This window comes from Papaver somniferum, chromosome 9, assembly GCF_003573695.1.
Source record: "Papaver somniferum cultivar HN1 chromosome 9, ASM357369v1, whole genome shotgun sequence".
In the NCBI taxonomy this organism is placed as follows: domain Eukaryota; kingdom Viridiplantae; phylum Streptophyta; class Magnoliopsida; order Ranunculales; family Papaveraceae; genus Papaver; species Papaver somniferum.
The window spans coordinates 136,999,668-137,021,943 of record NC_039366.1 but is presented as its reverse complement, the minus strand read 5'-3'; the positions used below and the strand labels follow the sequence as shown (position 1 = coordinate 137,021,943).

General features: G+C 36.2%; 2 protein-coding genes across 2 annotated transcripts; one reads left to right on the top strand and one right to left on the bottom strand.

The window, feature by feature from the left end:
- The first annotated feature begins 1,263 nt into the window (after positions 1 to 1,263).
- LOC113310218 lies at positions 1,264 to 2,394 on the top strand. Its single transcript, XM_026558816.1, has 3 exons — positions 1,264 to 1,540; positions 1,780 to 1,962; positions 2,065 to 2,394. Exons 1-3 carry the CDS (start codon positions 1,322 to 1,324, stop codon positions 2,221 to 2,223), a joined length of 561 nt encoding a protein of 186 aa, XP_026414601.1. The 5' UTR covers positions 1,264 to 1,321; the 3' UTR covers positions 2,224 to 2,394.
- A 102-nt stretch (positions 2,395 to 2,496) lies between these two features.
- On the bottom strand, positions 2,497 to 8,329 carry LOC113310217 (transcription factor E2FA-like). Its single transcript, XM_026558815.1, has 14 exons — positions 7,846 to 8,329; positions 5,704 to 5,893; positions 5,412 to 5,468; positions 5,196 to 5,281; positions 5,029 to 5,117; positions 4,858 to 4,912; positions 4,636 to 4,688; positions 4,508 to 4,558; positions 4,365 to 4,413; positions 4,139 to 4,204; positions 3,962 to 4,038; positions 3,578 to 3,803; positions 3,169 to 3,235; positions 2,497 to 3,064 (listed from the first exon to the last, which is right to left on the bottom strand). Exons 1-14 carry the CDS (start codon positions 8,053 to 8,055, stop codon positions 2,928 to 2,930), a joined length of 1,413 nt encoding a protein of 470 aa, XP_026414600.1. The 5' UTR covers positions 8,056 to 8,329; the 3' UTR covers positions 2,497 to 2,927.
- Positions 8,330 to 22,276: the final 13,947 nt, after the last annotated feature.

The window sequence follows — 22,276 nt, the reverse complement described above, 5'->3', positions numbered from 1 at the left end:
TACATGTTTCGGCTTAGTTTTCCCAGCTGAAATCATCTTCTGATGTTTTTGGCTTTCAGAACCAGTTACGGCTGGGAAAACCCAGCCGAAACCGTTATTACGGCTGGAAAAACCCAGCCTTAATTGGTTCTAAAAAAAAATCAGAAAAATGATTTCGGCTAGGAGTTCTTCATTTCCCCGCCATAAATAAAAAATACGGCTTGGAACACAGTTATTTCCCAACCGTTTTTTCGTTTTACGGTTGGGTCGACAAATTATCGCAGTCGAAAACCAAGCCGAAGTGCAGTTAAGGATGGGTAAACCTAGCAGTAACTGGTTCTGAAAACCAAAAAAAAAAATTGAAAAAACTTCTGGTTAGAAAAAACAAGCCGAAACATGGACTCTCGGTTGGGTCGACAAACTATCCCATCCGTAATCTTGATTCACGGTTGGGAATCTAAGAACTCCCAGCCGTAAATACTTTCAGAAACTGTTTTTTTGTTACCCGAAATTTATCGAATTGGATTTTTTTAACCATTTAAAACAAAAATAAATAGTGGGTTTCTTAGTTTTTTCTTTCTATGATGATCATCATCTTTATCATGATTGAATGAGAAGGAGAAGGAGGAGAAAATAGTTTTGGGTTTTCTTGATGATCATCATCCTCATCATGATGAAATTATGCTAATCATCTTTTCACAATTTACGAATGAGAAGAGAAGGATGGGGAGAAGATATTAGATTTAGTTTTTATAATCTTCATCATGGTGAAATCATGATCATTATCTTCATCATGATTGTAAATGAGAGGGAGAAGAAGAAGATTATAGATTTAGGATTTTATTTTTTTTTATGAATAGTGAAATTCAGGTAAGGGTATAATAGACATTAGGAATATGATGTGATAAGGGATAACCTAATTTGCTATTTCATGATCCTAAAAAGTCCCAAAAGACCATTGACTTTCAAAGTCCCAATAATAGGATTCTTTTTTTTATAACTACGGTGGATGCTAAAGTAGCAAATCTTGGCATATACACAAGCACGTAACATTTGCTCAGTGAAATTGTAGGTGCCGTATACGGCCACTTGTAACATAGCCACGCCTCTAGTTGTTTTTCTTACTCGTTACCTCACAAACTATGCTAAAACAAATGGCTGAACTTTCTGTTCCGCTTGACTAAAACAGCCCTTTACATGAACATATTTTACGATGAAAATCTGGGCAACGGTAGATATTTCAGTAGCATTTATGGGGTAAAGATGCATTTATTCCATTTCACTACTCTAATCTTATTTTTCGTCGATTTCTCAACCAGTGGATATCTTTTTTTTGCCAACAATGGCGTCATCTCTGCTCTTCACTTCTTCTCCCTCCGTCCTGAGGAATAGAGAATTCTCTGTATTCAATTCTCGCTTTAAACCCTTAAAACCTAACTTGAAGCAGCACTTAATCAGTGTAAGAGCTTTAAAAGAAACAACCAAAGAAACTAAAACTAACGACCCTTCTTCCCCGGAAGAAATCACTCAGAAATTCGGTCTTGAAGCTGGTCTCTGGAAGGTAACTTACTGCTTATTATCTTTCTACCTCTTCTGTGTCAACTGCTATAAATTTTATATTGACATTCCAATTTGACTGTAAAACCAAAATTTCAAAAGGGTTTGTAGGAAAAAAGTACTACATCCCATGAACCAATTTCTTGAAATTAGGGTTTGATTTATCTTCAGTGACAAACTTTGAACTTGGTCGGGAAATCTAGGTGATGTAGATTTCATCTGAAATTGGTATTCGTTATTCAGATATTCAGTGCAAAAGGAGAGGAGGAAAGCGGAGAGAAATCTAAAGGGGAACAAGCCAAGGAACTACTCACTAAATATGGAGGAGCATATTTGGCAACTTCAATAACTCTCTCGTTGATCTCCTTCTCACTCTGCTATGCGCTAATAAATGCAGGTGTCGATGTTCAAGCATTACTGCAGAAGGTAAAATCATCTTATATTCAGTTGAACTTAAATGAATTGATCATATTTTAGAACCCTTTCTAATCTTATCTAATCTTATTATGGACTGCATAAATATTCCAGGTGGGTATTTCAGCAAGTGAAACTGGAGAAAAGGTAGGGACTTTCGCACTGGCATATGCAGCACACAAAGCTGCATCTCCGATTAGGTTTCCTCCGACTGTTGCTTTGACTCCTGTTGTTGCTGGATGGATAGAAAAGATAGTTGGGAAAGACAGGTGAATTTTGTATAGGGTACCCAACCCTTGAACGATAGTTTTTGTATACATTTAAGAGTTCTGTCAATATATTTATCTTCAGGTTTCTTCTGAAATGTCAATTTTATTGAAACTTATTAATCTGATCCGAGTGGGGAAATACACTGTTCATCCTAAAGATATTGCTTGAAGATCATTCAATTTTTTGCCCAACTTTTCACTGGCAGATCAATCTCCTTTCAGTGAGTAATAATAAGACTCCGTTGTTGATGGATGCTTGAGATTTCCGTAGGCTGGATCAGTGTAAACACCAAGAGATAAATAGCAAACAAAAGTTTAAATGCAACGCCGAAAGTAACATCCGTATCCAATCCTAATCACCTAAACACTAGTTAAATTTAGCATCAGTATGATAGAGCACTAATATACATGGATCAACTTCATATTGCGAAAAATTTAAATATCATTGATCCCTCAAAACACATGATCAAATACATTACTTACTGTACACAGAAGTAACTACATCCATCTCTTTTCCCCTAGCTACATTAACTTTCTATTCGAACCATTTTAAGTTCATGGTGGTCGTCCACCGCTAATCTAGGGTTTGATCTGTGACATGCCAAGTTCAATCCGGTGTAGGGTTGGACTACTGACATGTTAAATATGAGGAACAACAGGATAGGTTCTAGTATGAGCTTAGACCTGAGATTCTTCTGATCATTCGGTTCACCTATGAGAAGTGTTAGCAGCAGGCGGTGATCCAACGGTGCTAGAGGGTGGAGTTTGCGGTTGTGGTGTGCTTACAGCAGTCATCACAAACTCCTCCGCTTGAAGTGTATCCACCCCATCCCATTCAACATCAGCTAAAGAGGAGTTAAGGAGTGTTTCAATTGTACAATGGAGGAAATACATAAATAACAAAAACAGGCTGAAGAACACATAAACAGAATCATGAAGAAAAGGATACGTGCTGATTTCCACATGTCTGTGATGCTTACTCCATGATCTGATATGAGCCAGTAATCGGCATCTTGCTGAAAACAAAACAAGATCACTAATAAATATTTGTAGATTTCTGCTTTCTAAATGTAAAATGGGTCGGTTCGTTATAGAGATATCAGTAGTTGGAAAAATGAAAAGAAAAGAGGGAGTCTACACCGACAAGACAATTAACAGATTATTTATATTACTGCATGTTAATTGTTAACTTAAAAAGATAGCAGCAGGTATCATCTGCGATATTGAACACCCCTCACATCACCTTATAAGGTGGTGGTGGAAGCATACAGATTTTTTGTGAACTAGTAATGCTTAAGTCTGCAAATGTTCTAAATAATCATCACAGGTAAAATAAATAAAGAAAGGTCAGTACTTACATCGACATCGGTCGGTACAATTTTCATTATTCCACCCACAAAATCTTGTGAAGCACTGGGATACGAATACATTCTATTAGGATCTTGGGCATCTAGTTCAATCTCCTTCCCCCTGTTCTCCTCGGTTACCATTGGTTCTTCCATGTGGCTCCCTGAACTTGATGCTGGTGGGACAATAGCAGGTGCTTCAACCCCATTCAGTTCTTCAAATTTCTCCTCGAATTGACTAAAACAAATGATTCTTGCAAATATCAATAACATACCAATCGATAAAAGAGATGCCATTCCATCACTGATTTAATGGACTATCAGCACATAATTGTTGTGTATAAAATGTAAACTAGATCATACTTGTAGTATACAATCTGAAGATAACATACGTACCTGACAAGGTAAACATCAATTGGACCCATGGTGCTTCTGAGGACGATTCTATATCTCCTCTGTGGGTAGTCAACGGCCTGATGATTACAAGGATAAGTTCATCATGTGTAAAAGGTAAAAGCTACAAGAGATACATTGTAATAGATAGACTAAATTTTCTTTCCAGCTGGTCTTTACCTCATCAGGATCAGGAACTTCAAGAGTGGTTCCATGAGGAGCTTTAATTGCTATGAGGGTCTCATTCTGTTTGAAATAAGAGATTCAGCATACAGATTAATGACAAACTAAAGAGAGAAAATATGAGACGCAAATGTTCAATCAAAAACCATCTATTAGCAAACAGCAGTGCTGCCAAGTAGAAAGTGCTTAGTTGGAAGTAAAGTGAAATTAAAATGAACCCAACCTGAAAGCAGGGTAGACTCTTGATGTCCTCTTCGGTCACAAAAAGCCACCTAAAACAAGGGGAAAAGAAACATGAGGAATTGCCAACAAATATTTATTCTGATTCAAATAAAGGGATTTAAACACATGGGAGCAGGTTAATACTTTTGATTGTTTTCGTCTTCGCTAAGGTCCCTCAATCGTTCTTGCATATCTCTGCAACAAACCAGATGCATCAGCTTAGCTCAAAGATACAGAAACAAATAGACAGAAGAGCAAATCTAGTTTAGAACCTTATTCTATCATCTAGTCTACGCTCCTCCATGGAAAGGTTTTCAACTTCTGCCTGCAGAGTAAGAGTAAAAGTAAATACAATTATAACATCTGTTTCCTGGAAACACCAAAGACAGTTATCGAAGTCCAGGGCAATTGAAACTGCTATGCACTGTTGAAGTTCCGAAGCAGGGGAATAAAAGCTGCAAAAGCACAAAGACAAGGCAGCTGTGTCTACATGCCTGTAATAGAGTAACATCATCCTCAATATCCCCCGACCTTGCACCATCAAGACCCCTAATCAAACAATCATTGCTCAAATAAATTATATGAGCATTTAATGCTTAAGCTTCTCGAAATCTATTCATAATATCCTGAGAAGAATAAATCTTCAAAAATACAAAGTACATTACTTCCAACGAATTCTGTTCTTAAGCTTCTTCTCTATGAGACCAATTCCTTCCAAAACATTTGTAATATCATATATCCGCCTCTTTTGTACCTACATAAGCAGAACTTATTTAAGCTCAGAACATTAGAAAATCACAAGCCTGGTAAAATTAGGAAGTAAAATGATCACCTCCAATGTATCAGCCGCATTGTTTAAATCAAGAATCCCATCTTCTGCATGTTTAATCAAATTTATGAACTTTTTCGTCAAGAGCCCTGAAAAGATAACACAGATTTAGGTCATTCTCTGCAGTGCCTTGTACCATCATCGCTGTATGAAAAGCCAAGAGCTCAAACATCACCCAAGAGTCAAAAAGTGCCATCTAAGAGGAATCTAAACAATTACCTAGAGAGCTGTCATAACGGCATGTTCCAGCTGGAGTGAGAGGATTCCCGGGAGAACCTACAAATTCAACATAAAAGAATTTCAATATATATTCCTTGGCATTTCACGTTTTTTTGTCCTGTCACAACTGCAATTTCACAAGGTAACAGAAACCGCAACTCGAAGTTCCTGACCCAGATAATTCGCTAGTGTCGACCCCACTAAGTTACCAACTAACAAACTAACTATTGCTTCTACAATTCCATTACCATCGGGATCAAAAGTATTTTAGTGTTATATCACCAAACCTCACCAGCATTTGACACAGGGGTCTGAGGCCCTGATCTGTTGTATTTTGAGGCCTTTGTCCTGTTGTAAACCCTCCCACCTTTTCCTGATACAGGCGTTCGAAGGGGGTTGTTAACAACTTCAGCAAAGCCAGGACTGGTGGTCCATTCACTAGATTCTGCTTCACACTCTTCTATTTCGGTCTTTCGCTTCATCTGTCGAATTTTTGAAACAAACATTAGCATCATACAAACATAAAATTTAAGATGAATAGCAACATGTTACATCAAAACAGGAGTATGACATAGATAAAAAGACACAGGCCATAATCATAAGATAAGGTTAGGCTAGGTGTATCTGAAAATCTGAAGAGTATATATCTTATAAGGTTAGGTTTAGCTGAGCATTCTAATTTAACTAAAAATCAAACATCTTCCTCAGCTTTTGTCTTAGTAGGACACACACTTCAATTAGATTCTTGGAAATGCCTCCATTGCAAATGAAATACCAATATCTTCCATTTAAACTTCTAAAATTACAGTGTTTTTGATAAATGGTTCTGGTGACGAGCTTATCTATTCCACCTGAAGTGGCTTAAATATAAACAATTTTGTTATTCAGTGCACGCCCTCTTTGCGCAAACTAATGATGGCAAATGCACCCATGACCACACGAGATCCCATAGAGCAGTTTGAAGGAACAGTATAGTATCCCAAACCCAAACTACATGTCTTACGAAACACTCAAAAAGAAATTACAGTGTCGCAAAGCTTGGCTAGATTAGTATAATGTGCATACACAATTCATGGATTATACCTGTCAAAAAATTATCTCCATCATACTCACTAAACTTTGTATAAGTTTCCACTTACAGACAAAGGAAAAATTTACATATCAATTATCTTAATATGTAATCCTACAGTCTACATGTATCTAAATTTCCCTTCTCTCATGAATGTAGCATCAAAAGATTCCAAACAAAGTGCCTCCTCCCATCTTCGAATCAGAGTCTTGTCTTTGGGTGTATAGAACCAAGAAGCAAGGAGAGAGAGTCTTAATCATATGCAACTATCATCATACCAGACTATTGGCCTAATTAAAACCAATAGATCAAATGTCTTTTGTCTCTTGCTTCTCAGCCTACTTTTAAGCACACTTTGGAATAAAATAGTTCCTGAAAGATGCAAAGCAATAGAGCGGACCTCCTAAAAGCCTCCATAATGTTCTCCGGATCAGTTATGATCAGTTGATCACAAGCCATTCCATCAACTGAAGTTCACCATCTAACACACTTTCCCCCTCCATATTGTTTTAAGGAGTAACATGATTTTCTTTTCCTTAAGTCAGTTAGCATTATGTATACTGCCACTGTTGATATTGTTGGTTGATTCCTCTTCCTCCCAACAGCACAGTCTTGACGGTTACAGTTCCAAGGTGCCAAAACTCATTTCGTAATGTATAGCTCAGCAACAAATAACATTCCTCCAACCAAATAACTCGTATCAGTGATCATTCACTGCTCAAGGTAGATTTGGTGACATATAATGCATATGAAACAAACCTCCATTCGGCCGAACAATTTCATTTTTCAGTAACTCTTGGAACTCAGCTATATCTTTGTCCGCAAGAAATATGGTTGATAACTTGGTTTGCTTTTAAAACAATAATGAGCTCCAGGGAGTATCTCAACAAGGCAACCAAAAAACACCAGCTAGTATTTTTTTAATTCATCCCTCATGGTGCTTAGCAACCCAGGGCAAACATCCTTAGACAGATACTAGTACAGTTCAACGAATAAATGCCCTAGAAATCACATTTCATAAGCTTTTGGGAAGCAAATAGATTTTTACCACTTCATCTTCTCAATTCCTATCAGATCAAACATTCCCACACTGCAGCTCACTATATAAAAACGATTGATACCAGAAACTGACCAGGAAACAAAGTGAATTGCTCTAATCCAAAAACCTATCAGCACTTCCTTGTACATATAAATAAGTAAAATTACTACAAAATAGTCCAATTAAACCAAAATTTCACAAGAGCGTAATCATAAAGCATTTAAAAGTAAACCGATCTAAGCATAAATTGTTAGGTTTAACTAAATTTAATTGAAACCTATCCTAGAATGAATTAAAACCTAAAATAGATGAAAAAACAAACTTACGGGAGATTTAACAATAATGATTTCAACTTCATCGTCATCGACAACTGTACGATTATTATTCCCAGTAGGAGAAGAAAATCTATGATAATCCTCAGAAGGAACAAAAGGCGGTTTCATCGATGAAAAAGGTAGGTGACGCTTTAGAGATTGCATGATCTGTTCTGACGGCTGTGCTAATCGCTGTTGATTCGCAGCTCGGCCTCCAGACATCCAAAATCTAAACAGTAATTAGTAGTCGTCCTATATGAAAACCCTCGTTTTAGAGAAGAAGACAAGATCAGATCGGTTCAGATCGGAATAGAGTCGTGAGCTAAGATCGGAGGTACAGAATAGAGAGAGAAATTTGAAGAAATTAGGGTTCAGGGTTGAGAAGGGGAGAGGAGGTTAGAGATGAGGATGAGAGAGAATGTATGGGATCTGAAGTTTTGGGGGGAGGGCGAAGAAGCGAGGTTAAAAAGGGAGAAAACGAGGGAAGGAGGGAATTTTTGTTTAGATAGAACTGGAGGGAAGGAAAAGAAAATATAAATAGCAAAACTAGATTTTTTTTATATTTAAAAATCATTTTATTTTAGTCATGTTAGCGAGAGAGTGTACTGACAGAAATTAGTTTTAGTTTTTCTTTGGCCCTTTCTTTTTTTCCTCAGTGTCGTGACACGTGAAAATAATGTTCACGCTGGCTAGGGTTCGAACGGAAAGATGATCCCCCCCGCCATTTGTTGCGGTCTATATCTTTAGCTTCACTTGGCGCGTATTTCCCGCCTCTTTCTTTTGTAGACTCTCTCGCACTCGCACATGACATGATGTGACACACAATACCAAACCCTAACGCAAAGACTATAATTCACTGGTGTATTCAGTTTTGTTGTAGCAAATTTGTGATGATTTGTAATTTATGTCATTGGATACAAACGTAATTTGGATATGGAGTCTAATCTATTGTAGGGGATAATAGTTTGTCTAGCACTCGTGGGTTAGGTTGGAAAATGCTTTTTAGGTACTCGTACTGTTTAATGCTTTTGTGCTCATATGTTAAAGACTGGATTTTTCCTATAAGAGATAACGGACGAGACGTCTAAGGTTTAAGGCCCATGATGATGCTCATTAGTAGTAAGTTCTAACTTGGTATATATTTATGCTTATGTTTTTTCATCAGCAAGTTGAGTTCGGTTTTGAAAGGTATGCAAGTAGGTGGCTGATTTTCGAGATGGTAATAATAAATGATACCTCTGGATAACAAATGTTAAATGTATAGGAATTTAGAATTTCAGCAGGTTCGGCAAGATGCAAATATAAAGTGTAAGTCATGCGTTTACCATTTCTATTTTGTCAAATGATTATTCTATTTTGTCATGTATTGATTTATTTATTTTTTATATTTAACCATGTAATCCCTGGGTGATCTGCCTTTTAATCACGTGAAGCTCTAATTCGAATAAGAATAATAACTACCCTTAAATTAATGACAAAACACTCAAATTATTGTGTATGCTTTTAAAATCGTGTATCCGAAGACACGAATTCACAAGAGCGAGTCTTATTGGTTCTATAAAGTTTCAACTTAAAATTGCCTAGGTTGTTTAATGTACTACTTGTGATATTTTTATTATAAAAATAAACGATATAATGTGAAAAATGAATAACACAAGACACCAAAAAATTTGTTAATGAGGAAACTACAATCTTGTAGAAAAATCGCATGACCCAGTTCAGTTTGAACATCGTATTGTATTAAGCCGGTACTAACACTATCCTACTATAGGACTTCGGACTGGAATATAGTTGAGACCGGGACGACCTTCCGATCAATTCAGCTTCAGCGTGCTCCTTACGTCTCTGGATCCAACGTGATCTTACGCACTTGATTGTCCTAGCTAACGTCCTTTACAACCCTAGGAAGTGCTTAAGACCAAGTGAAGACTTTTAAGTAATTTGCTTATAACATATATCCTATTGATTTTCTTCAGAAAGATATACAATCATAGGCCTTACTCTCTTCAAAAGGTTAAAGATGCCTAATCGGTTCTAGCTCACAATATCAATCTAAAAAATATGGAACCTGCGAAATTACAAAGTTTGAGACGAATAGTACGTTATAAATTCTATCACTCTTATTCCCTAATCGATAATTCTTGAATGGACGTATAGCAGAAGAGACGAACCTTAAAGTAGACAATCGGGTAAGATAAGATTCTGGATATCAAGAACTATCAGGTAAAAGATAGTCTGACTGGGAATCACGAATCCTTTAGTGAAGACTTCAAAAATCGTAACCTAGTACAGCTTCACGAAAAAACCTAGGTTTTTAGAGGACGATTCTAGCCGTAAGTAGGACACATAAGCGCCCGAATTGAGATTATAGTTTGCAGAGAGTCCTCTATTTATAATGATGAACAAGGAGGGATGGGTAGCTTACAATTGAAGTTGGGTTCATGAACTACTTTTCATGTTTACAATTACTTTAGCAGCAAGTAAGCTCAACTTCTCAATATAGATTGATCATGCAAGCATGTGATAAGTTTGCCATGCGCGTATTTATTGATATAAGTTATGTGCACCAAAAGGTTAGCCCAAGAACATTGGTTCAATTGTTCGTCAACCATCAAGCATTCATAGAGTTCAATGACTCTCAAAAACTAACACAGTCTGTGAACTATCCAAAACAGTTTGTGAATAATTTCTCGTCTCGAAATTCTAAAAAAAATCATATCCATAAGTTTGCGAACTTTCCGAATATGTATGTGTGCTTAAATTATAAAAAGTGTATGTGTGCCTCTTAAAATCAACCAGTTTGCCTACTTACCAAATCAGTTCGTGTACTTGTGGATTTAAAAGTATCCATAACATTTTTTTATTTCAAGGGAAAGCAGCAGTTTTCATTAATTAAAATTAGAATTACAAACGTAGTTGTAAGAGCAATGCGCGGTTGAACCCGCAAGTTTTGTTATCTCAAGCTTGTTGTCAATGTTAGTTGACCAAAACTATATCTTGATTTCTAGTATACTGAGTCAAGTCTCGGACTAGGTTAAATTTTGGTAGTTGAGTATCAGACATCACCCTCGAAGACCGAAGATCGACGAAGGCATTTGGTAAACTTCATTATTCATGTATGTGAAGACTGAACCATTCTATTTTACTCACTATCTTACCCTTTTATCGTATGAGACTATGTCGTATAACTTTCAATAGATTTATCACAATGAAGAAATTTTGAGTCAAGCTTGTCTTGTTAAATATCTCAAAATATGATTCAAGCATAGATATTCAAAGGTCCTTAACAGTAATAGTTTGAAACAATTTATTGTTCAAGATTTAATTTGTGGATCAATTGAAAATTGCCCATACAAATGATTTTATCACTTTGGAGAGTTTCAAACATCAAAAGAGAGAAATTCAGAACTTATGATATTCCGGCTCAGGTATGTTGGGAAACCAGTTCGCAAACCATAGATATATGAGTGTCATAAATACAGGGAAGGTTGGCGAACCCAGTTCACAAACCGCAAGTTTAGTTAGGGACAGTTCACGAACCGTGGTGATCTGAATTTTCCAAGTTGGTGTAAAAGGCTAGAAGTTGGCGAACCCCGATTCACGAAGCGTGTTCATCTGAGTTATCGACCCGAAAAGGGTTGGCGAACCCGGTTCAGGAACCGTAGCACCCTTACTAGTGAACAATTGCCTTGCTTTCACGAACCGTTTCACCAATGGTCCTAGTAGAATTTAGCAGATGCTCAAAGACTTATTTTTTTAAATAGGTTTATCATTGTTATGACTCTCATAACAGCTCTAAGACGTCACTGATTACTAAAACACTTGTGTATGTGTATCATGGTTAAATTATTAAGTGTTTAAAATGAATATGCCAAAGAACAATCATTATACACGTTTCCTTAACTGGACCACTGTGTATATTCTTCTCATGCGATTTAAAGATAAATTTCATACATGCTTACTTGAAACACTGATTAGAATTTCATTTAAACAAATAAAGAGTTTGTTTGATTCTCAAGTTATCTTATCTTGAAAAGCTAAAAAACAGATGCTCTTTCAACTAGGAAAATCAATCCTTGACACTTTGTGTCCTAGTTAATAGCTAAAGTCATCCCCTATTGACCTAGGTTTCCTTTGAGAAATATAATTAGGTCTACGGCTAAAAGATTTCGCTTTGCAGATTCATGAAGTCAGGTCCGAGTATTTTTATCTTTATAGTTCGTGTATATAGATCTTACTTTTCTGTTATTAAGGTTCTCGGAATCTCTTTCAAGCAAAATAGATAGAAATCGCAAAGTTCTCTTCTTATGAAACTTTGTGATTCCTCAAGATAGATATCTTAAAACTATTCTTAATTTATAAGTCGAAGATTGTTCTTGAGAGATGTTAAAGAATCCAGGCTTTTCATCTAATTAAGTGAGTGTAAGTGTTATGGATTTGTGAGGTTTGCTAGCTTTATCTATTGCAAAAAGATTTCCAAGCCTTGATCTTTGAGAGAAATCAAATAGGTTTATCTGTTGGAGGCAGATTGGTATCAGAAGTCTTCACTTGAAGCAACTTTTAGGCTATAAGGGACGTCCACTAAGGGAATCAATTACGTAGAATCTTGCGAGGTTCAAGAGACGTAAGAAGCATGATTGTAACTGAATCGCTTGGAGGGGTGGATTCGGTCTCAACTACGTTCCAGTAAGAAGTATGATAGTAGGTGAAAACGCGAGGGGTACCAAAATACACCACCCCTTTTTTCTTAGGCAATCTATTTGAATAAACTCAATACGACTCCGGGAGTTAAACTCAATCAAGCAACAATATCTAGAGTTATATCTCTCTCTTGTGATTAGAACATTTACAGAAACAAGTCCGTGAACCTTGTTAGAGCATAACTCGGTCGACCTCGCATGCGTTGCTATCTCAAGCATGTTTGTCAATGTTGGTGATCAAAACTATGAGTCTTGATTTCTACCCTACATAGCTAAGTCTCGGACTAGGATATAAAAGTGTAGTTGAGCTCAAGGACTTCATGGAGATTCATCATACAAGTGCTCAGAATCCGGCGTGGTTCAAGAGGCGTAAGGAACACGACTGTACCTTGATCAGTGTGAGATTGGTTTGGGCTCAAGTACATTCCTGTCCGAAGTTAACTTGGAGTAGGCTAGTGTCTGTAGCAGCTTAATACAGTGTGTATTCAATCTGGACTAGGTACCGGGGTCTTTTTGCATTTGCGGTTTCCTCGTTAACAAAACTTCTGGTGTCTGTGTCATTTATTTTTCGCATTATATTTTATATAATTGAAATAATACAGGTTGTGCGTTCGTGACCATCAATTGGAAATCCAACCTATGGTTGTTGATTGATATTGATTGATCCTTGGACATTGGTCTTTGGTACCGTCCAAGTTATTCCTTGTATTTGATAAAGACTCGCTATTGATTTTATCTTGAGTAAAAATCAAATCAAGAGAGAGATATTAACTCCTTGAGATACTTTTATCTAGATTGAGTCTGACTGTCTAGTTGATTCTCTAGCAATGTATTTCGGAGTTAGCAATGTATTTCGGAGTTAGTCCATACAGATTTTATCTTGAGTAAAAACCAATCACACACTGATCGGTGGAAAGAAGATTGTTTGGAGTCAAGGAAAGTTTCCTACTAATAATCTTAGTATTGCTTTGATGGCTTTTAGAAAACTCGGTATCTCTAACCTTTGTCCCTCCATAATTGAGAATTCTTAGTGGAGTTATGAGTTTGCAGAATTGGTCTTCTTCCTTGCATCCGACAATACAAATCTTGATATTTGTGGTTTTATCATCTCTCAAATGATGACGATGACTTCTCACATCAAGATGTTAGGCTATCCTTGTTTGATTAGCCAAATTTGTCGTGATCGTGGATTTGACTTTATTGGAAATTCTCTTGGTGTTCCCAAACTTGTTCGTCCATGTACCTTTAGGCGTATAAGGGAAAATGTTCGCAAGCGACAAAGAGGTACTCCTCTTGATGTTGAAGACCCTACCACCTTGAGGCTTATTCAAAAGGTTTACAAGGGTGTATGCAAGAATAAAGTGCTTAAAATATCAAGTGTCGTTAATTGGAACCAAGTGTCCCGAGCTCAAGGAAGAGTTGGATTCAATTCAAGCTACTTGGAAATTATCCGATGATGAAAGTGATGAGCATCTTCTTATATGCCTAGTATGTCTTCTTTTTGGATTAGTTGGAAGAATAACTAGTGCTTTGAATAGCGATGATCGTGACTATACATAGCTATTTTTGTTTTCATCTTCTTTTTTTTTAGGTTTATTGGTATTAAATTCTAAAAATATTTGGAGGATGATATTATTGCAGTATTAATCTGTTTTGAAGTATTGCAATATTTTTATGGGATATGTATTGTTTGCGTCCCTGAACTTGAAGGTCCCATATGCTGTCAAAAGTAAAGTCGTTCATGAATTGGTATTCGTATTAATGAAAGGACGAATGGACTTTTGACAATTATAAAATTTATGCCTATGCAGTTATGTATTTGATGGAAAATAGGATAAAATCTTTTGTTTGACAAGGATAAAGTCTATTTTGTCATTATGATGGAAAATAGAATAGATCCTTGTATGTTATCCACGGTATTGATCTTCATTGATCCATTTTGTTATGTTTTACCGTGAAGGCTCCATTGTGTGTCTTATATTGAGCACGATACAACTAAGTCGATTATTCTTATTGGCTTTGTTGGTTGTTCCATAAGATGCTATATGTTGAGCATTATGAACTAAATAATCATATTGGTTGGTTATTTAGTTATTTGCTCCGAAAGTCTTCGTTTGTCGAGCAAATCCTTTGACAATTAAATTGATTACTTTTGTGATTAGTTTGGTTGTTTGTTTTCCAATTAGATTAATTATAAGTTCTTTTGTAATTAGTCTAGTTGAGTTTTCATATATTCCACAAGTTCTTGTGTTGAGTATATGAACGACTATACAAATCATGTGTTTATTGGTTGATGTAGTCGTATATTCCATAAGGTTTTTCCTTATGTTGAGTATGTGAATGATTAAGTTAGTCGTCTCCGTATGATTATCTTAGTCGTAGCTCCGTAAGTTTACTTATGTTGAGCACCTTCATTTAAATTGATCACTTTTGTGGTTTGATTTAGTTGCGTATCCAATTAAATTAATCATGGGTTTTCTTGTGCTTAATTTGGTTGAGTTTTGGATATAGAAAATCATTTCTATGGTTTTTGGTGTCCAATTTAAAAATCCTTCTCTTCTTTCGAAATTAAGGTCGCTCTTGTTGTTCTTTCGGGAATGACATCAAATGGGGGAGAGTTATTTTGAACTTGTGCTTAATGGTAATATCTTGTGGGGTGTGCGGCTATGGAATTTTATAGGGGTTATCTCGTATCTTAAAACTCCTTGATGAATGCATTTAGCTTTGGCTTTATGATTGCATATAAATTAAGTTGGTGTGTATTTCTGTTTTAGTCTATGAAATGTCTCTTGTGGAAATTTCATTATGATCCCGTTCTTGTACCTTTGCCAATTATATTGACAAAAAGGGGGAGAGATATTGTAGTTCACACTACAAATACATATGGTTTTTGGATCATTGTGTAAGGGGGAGTGGTTTCCATGATCGAGATGGAGTATTGACTAAGGGAGGGTGATACATATCACCATAGTATTATTGTCAAAGTCGTGATACAGTTGGACTTTGATGTTACATAATAATATTATGACACTGTATAATAATGATCGAGAATCTCTCTCATTGTTATAGCTACGGATCTTCAACAACGGTGATGCTAAACTTACAACCTTTGGGATCATTGGAGTACTTGGAAGGACGAAGATTTCAGGGAACGTTGAAGATTAGACTATGGAATAGGAGCCACTAAAGTTTATCTTTTTTGTATTCCATATGTATTAATAGTTTTGTCACTAAAATTGAAAAAGGGGGAGATTGTTAGAGGATAGCTCGGTCGACCTCGCATGCGTTGTTATCTCAAGCATGTTTGTCAATGTTAGTGATCAAAACTATGAGTCTTGATTTCTAGCCTACATAGCTAAGTCTCGGACTAGGATGGAAAAGTGTAGTTGAGCTCAAGGACTTGATGGCGATTCATCATACAACGACGAAGATCTACTCAAGGAACCGTGGAACTTCATAAACAAAAAGGTATGTGGAGACTTGAACTTATCAATCACTCAAAAGTCTATCTCTTCTATCTCCTACTTCTTACGAGACAAAAGTCGTATGCTATATAGACTGAATCATAAACATTTGATATTTCGAGTCAAGTATACCTCGCCTATCTATATCTCGAAATCATGTGTTGGTAAAGCATTTCGCTTTGATCAAGTTTATCTTCACCTAGTGACAAAAGTCATGAAAAGTTTCAATTACTTTGAGAATTGCTCTGACGCGAAACGGTCTGTGAATAACGGCTATATAACGTCCTCTGAGAATGTCTCAATGATTGGAATGAGAGTTTAGATTACATAACCATGTATTCCTTAATCCGAAGTTTTCGAACTTTGTTGATTGAGAGAAACCGGAGGAATTGGCTTTGCCAAGTCCGCGAACTGACAGAAGTTCTTGTACCGAGAATTTCTGCTGGGATTTTCCAAAAACTCGTTTGTGTGTAAGTCCGCGAACCTAGTCCGCGAACTGGCGAAAATCTCTTTTCCGAGATTTTCTGCTGAGTTTGGAAAACTCCACCGGTTGTCTTAAGTCCGCGAACTTGTTTGTGAGCTTAATAGGCTATGATCCAAAGATGTGCTCTAAATATGAAACGTAAATTACTAAGGAATGCCTTATGCAAACCGTGGATATAAAGTTCATGAGCCGATTCAATCGAATCGAATCATCTTTGTTTCAATAGTGTCTTGTGTAGTTACATAAGATCTTATACCAATTGAACAACTCTTTAACTAGTTCATTTGAGTCAATTGAACTAGTTATGGTGAAGAAGAACAAGGTTAATATGAAATGCTCGTACGGTTAACCTTTTGGGTTACTATGTTGAACCAACATACACGTACACGTTTGGGCATGGTTTTCATAAACCCAGTAAACGTCTATCCAAGTGTGTGTGACAAGCTAAGTTTTCGATCTAACGGTTGAGAAATATTTGCTTGAATCTAAATCAGGTTTTCATCTAACGGTGAATATGGATTGCTTTGTAACTAAGGCAAAACCATGATTTGAAGACTATATAAAGGAGACATCTAGCATTGTGCAAAACTAATCCCCACACGTCTGTGTGATACTAGTGCGCTCGCTAAAGTCGATTCTCCTTTAACCTTTGGTTTTCTTCTCTAAAACCAGGTTAACGACTTAAACCAGGTTAATAAAATGTTAATTATTTCGTAGAAATAATTTAAACACACTTGAAAATATAATCGACATGGTTAGTAGGTGTACAAAGTACAAATACCATTACCGTTCGTGAGCCGGTTCAGTCACAGTACGCATACCAGTTTGGAAACTTTAAACCAAAACCAAAGTTCCGGAGTTCACAGAGCTTTTTAGGTTTGCATACCGGTTTGCAAAATTTCCACCAAACCAAAGTTCCAGAGTTCAAAAAACTTTTTAAGTTTGCGTACCAGTTTGGAAACCTGAAGACTGTCGCCGGTTCTGAAGTTCACAAAACTAAATCGGTTTGCGTATTGGTTTGAAAACGCTACCGATTTTAGGAACACATAACTGTTTAAGTTTGTGTACCGATTTGGATACTCACCCCGGTTCTGTAACCACAGTTCGAGAATGGTTTGCATACGAGTATGCATACTGATCTGGTTCACGAGTTCAACATATTTTCATATGATGTGCATAAGAATATGCGTATCACAAATCTGTATGTCGATATGTTTAGCTAATCCGCTACGTGTACGAGTACATGTAATACGGGTTCAGACATATAAGGGTTTTCCCAGTTTGTAAGACTGATACCACTGTCTTTTATCTGAATCTATAGCAGTTCTATAATTATCTCTAAATCGATTCGAAACATTCTCGAATAACATCAATGACACATATCATTGTTCTAAGCTATTTTCGAATGATAAACTTGCATCATGATTTTTGATTCTGAACAATAAAATGTCCTTAACCGAAATTCATCAAGAATGAATAAATGTTCATTAAGCTTAGTCATTATATTTCGAGAAATTATCAAGATAAACTTGACTCGTAATTCTTGTTTATGCATATTAGTCTAATTAGTTATGCGACATCGTCTCATATGATAAATAAATGAATATAACTTGAGATATAGGTGGCTCAGTCTTCACTTACCTTTTGTTGATGAAGTTCTCCAAAAGCTTCAGTTGATATTCGCCTTCAAATGGTTGAACGCAATGATGACTGTCGTGGTCCTCTGTTTCTCAACTACATTCCTATCCTAGTCCGAGACTTAACTAATTGTAGACTATAAATCAAGATATAGTTTTGAGAACTAAATTTGACAACAAGCTTGAGATAGCAACACTTGTGAGTTCGAACGAGCAATGCTCTAACAGTTGCCTTTAGCAACTTAATACAGTTTGATGTCCAAATATGGACGAGGTCCCGTGGTTTTTCAGTTAGTGTGGTTTTCTCGTTAACAAAACTTCTTGTGTCTTGTGTATTTCCATTTTCGCGTTATATTGTTTATGTTTATAATAGGAGTTACACAAGGAGTACATATTCAATCTTACTAGATGCATCTATGTAATTAAGATCGATTACGAGACTTGTTTCTTGTAGATTTCGTATCTTGAAAGATAAATAACAAGTTTATTACTTGGCAGAATCCCGATCTGAACATTTGGATACGACTAGATTGATCTTGGATATTGATTTTTGAGATCGTCCATGTACTCTTACTAACAATCAGTTTCACGGACTTTATAGTCTATAACTTCTGATTGAGAAGAGATATAGGTATAAACTTTAAATACATATTATCAAGGATCATTCAGTTGCTATACTTGCATTTCATCTAAACATAAAAAAAAGTTTGTTTGATTTTCAAGTTATCTTAGCTTGAATTCCAAGCAACCTTAGTCTTGAAAAATGATCAATAAAGATGCTCTTTCAACTGGGAAAATTAATCCATGACAATTTGTATCCTAGTTGATAGCTAGAGTCGTCCTTTATTGACCTAAATTGCCTCTGAAAAATATAACTAAGTGTATGACTAAAAGACTTCTCTTTGGGGATTCGTGAATCCAGGTTTGAATATCTTTATTTTGATAGTTCATGTATCCTGATCGTGCTTTTCTGTTATTGAGGTTCTCATTATCTATTTCAAGCAATATAGATAGAAATTGTAAAGTTATCTTCGTCTCAAACTTTGTGATTCCTCAAGATAGATATCGGCGAACCAAACTTTGAATTGATTTTGAGTATAATCTATATTTGTAGCAGGCCTCGGTATTTTTTTCATGTTGTCGATCTCTTTTATGCCTCTAATTATGTATCACGGCCTTCATATTGCTTAACTTACACTAAGAACAAGTAAAAGATTTTGTTTAGAGAAATTAGGAAGAAGAGAGTAGAGTGGTTTGAGTGAAAATGTAAGAAAATTGAGGTATAACGTTTGAAAGTTAGAGTCGTTGAGAAAAGAGTTATTGGCTTTTTACTGTTGGAGGTTTTTCATCACCCGCCCGCAGATTTACTTCGTCCGCCCGTGGATTGTGTTGGTTCGCCGCGGATTTTCTCTATCTGCGTGCTTCTTTGTCCCTCGCCCATTACTTTTACGATAGTGCAATTGGCCTTTACCCATTCACCTGACTTGGGAAAAAAAATTATTTGTTGATTCCCATATGAATTGCCCTTACTGAAAAAGTGGGGGTACAACAACCTCACCCAATATTTCGCTTAGCAATCTGTATGGGCTAACTCCAATATACTTTTAGGAGAATCAACTAGACAATCAGACTCAATCTTAATCAAAAGTGTATCAAAGATTTATATCTCAATTTCTCGATTCAATACTTAATCAATTAATAGAAATCTGCGAATCCAATTGAATACAAGAGAAATTAACTTAAACGGTACCAAAGACCAATGTTCAAGGATCAATCAATTTCAATCAACAACCAAAGGTTGGATTTACCAATTGATCGATTCAACGCACAACCTGTGATATTTCAATTATATAACAAAATATAATGCGAAAAAGAAATAACACAGACACCAGAAGTTTTGTTAACGAGGAGACCGCAAATGCAGAAAAATTCCGGGACCTAGTCCAGATTGAACACACACATTATTAAGTCGCTACAGACACTAGCCTACTAAAAACTAACTTCGGTCTGGACTGTAGTTGAACCCCAATCGATCTCACACTGATCCAAGGTACAGTTTCACTCCTTACGTCTCTGATCCCAGCATGATACTATACACTTGATTCCCTTAGTTGATCTCACCCACAACTAAGAGTTGCTATGACCCAAAGTCGAATACTTTAATAAACAAATATGTATCACACATAAAATCCTACAAGAATATATAAATCTGTCTCCCACAGAAATACCTACGATTTTTTTTCCGTCTTTTGATAAATCAAGGTGAACATGAACCAATTGATATACCAGACTTATATTCCCGAAGAATAGCCTAGAAATATCAATCACCTCACAATAATCTTAATCGACTAGCGAAACAAAATATTGTGGAATCACAAACGGTGAGACGAAGATGTTTGTGACTACTTTTGTATCTTGCCTATCAGAGAAATTAATCTCAAGCCAATCTTATGATTGCACTCAATCACGATAGAAATAGCAAGATCATATCACGTAACTACAGAGAAAATAGTTGGGTCTGGCTTAACAATCCCAATGAAGTCTTCAAGTTGTTAACCTACAGGGTCTCGATAGAAACCTAAGGTAAAAGGATAATCGACTCTAGCTTATACAACTAGTATTGCACATGAGGTGTGGGGATTAGGTTTCCCAGTTACTAGAGTTTTCCTTTATATAGTCTCTAAATCAGGGTTTGCAATCAATGCTACCTTGGTAACAAAGCATTCAATATTCACCGTTTGATGAAAACCTGATTAGATTCAAGCTAATATCTTTCAACAGTTAGATCGAATTTAGCTTGTTATACACAAATGAAATGCACGTTCATTTAGGTTTGTGTAATCGTACCTAAACGTGTACACCTAGTTGGTGCAATAGTAATTAACCAATGGTTAGCCATATGAGCACTTTCATATCAACCTTAATCATCTTCATCATAACTAGTTCAAATGACTCAAAAGAACTAGTTAGAGAGTTGTTCAATTGCTTAGATCTCATAGAAGTATATAAGACACAATCGAAGCAAAAACAATTTTGATTCACTCGAATCGATTCATGAACATTATAGCCACCGTTTGCAAAGATTACATTCCTTAGTTTATATATGTCTTAGTTCACGAATAAACCGTTTTTAGAAAATAACACACTCAAATATGCATACCGGTATGCATACTTAAGTACCAGGATTGAGTTTGTTTTCAGTTCACAAAATCCAGCGGAAATTCACGGGATGTGAACTTCCGGCAGTACGCGTATGGGTACACGAACTTAGGTTAAGGACATCCTGAATAAGTAAAATACGCATACTTTAGTTCAAGGAATTTGGACTTACACAAGTATGAGTTCACGTACAATGTTTATATCCATTCAAGGTTATATATTCTAAACTCTCATTTCAATCATTGAAACATTCTTAGAGGATGTTAAATAGAGGTTATTCACACATTATTTCTCATCAAAGCAATTTTCAAGATATTGAAATAATCAACACGACTTTCGTCACTTGTAAAGATGAACTTGGCCAAAGCGAAACCTTACCAACACATATTTCGAGAAATAGATAAGCGAGATAAACTCGGCTCGAAATAGCAAATGTGTATAATCGAAGTCTATATAGAAATACGACTTTTGTCTCAAGATAGGAGATAGAGTAAATATACTTTTGAGCAATAGATAAGTTCAACTCTCCACATACCTTTTATCGATGAAGATCCACCAGTTCCTTGAGTAGTTCTTCGTCTTTGCATGATGAACGCCGTGGAGTCTAGAGCTCAACTACACTTTCTATCCTAGTCCGAGACTTAGATATAAGTATACTAGAAATCAATACTCTAACAAGCTTTGGCAACTAAACTTGACAAACAAGCTTGAGATAGCAACGCTTGCGAGTTCGACCAAGCAATGCTCTAACAATCTCCCCTTTTGTCAATTTTAGTGACAAAACTATCAATACATATGAAATAAAAAATAAATAAACTTTGCAGCTTCTCATCCACATGCATGATCTTCTTGGTTCTTCAACATTACTCGAAATCTTCGTCCCTTCCAAGTACTCCAATGATTCCAAAGATATTCAATGCAGCAGCATCGTTGTTGAAGATCCGTAGCCATAACAATGAGAAAACAAAAGCTCTCAATCATTGTTACACGGTGTCATAG

Excerpts from the sequence above, each read along its gene's own strand:
- LOC113310218 (XM_026558816.1), top strand. The coding sequence starts at position 1,322 with ATGGCGTCATCTCTGCTCTTCACTTCTTCTCCCTCCGTCCTGAGGAAT. Across the intron at positions 1,541-1,779 it reads TTGAAGCTGGTCTCTGGAAG|ATATTCAGTGCAAAAGGAGA; the intron begins GTAACTTACTGC and ends TTCGTTATTCAG. Across the intron at positions 1,963-2,064 it reads TTCAAGCATTACTGCAGAAG|GTGGGTATTTCAGCAAGTGA; the intron begins GTAAAATCATCT and ends TAAATATTCCAG.
- LOC113310217 (XM_026558815.1), bottom strand. The coding sequence starts at position 8,055 with ATGTCTGGAGGCCGAGCTGCGAATCAACAGCGATTAGCACAGCCGTCA. Across the intron at positions 4,559-4,635 it reads AGACTAGATGATAGAATAAG|AGATATGCAAGAACGATTGA; the intron begins GTTCTAAACTAG and ends GGTTTGTTGCAG. Across the intron at positions 3,804-3,961 it reads ATTGATGTTTACCTTGTCAG|TCAATTCGAGGAGAAATTTG; the intron begins GTACGTATGTTA and ends CATTTGTTTTAG.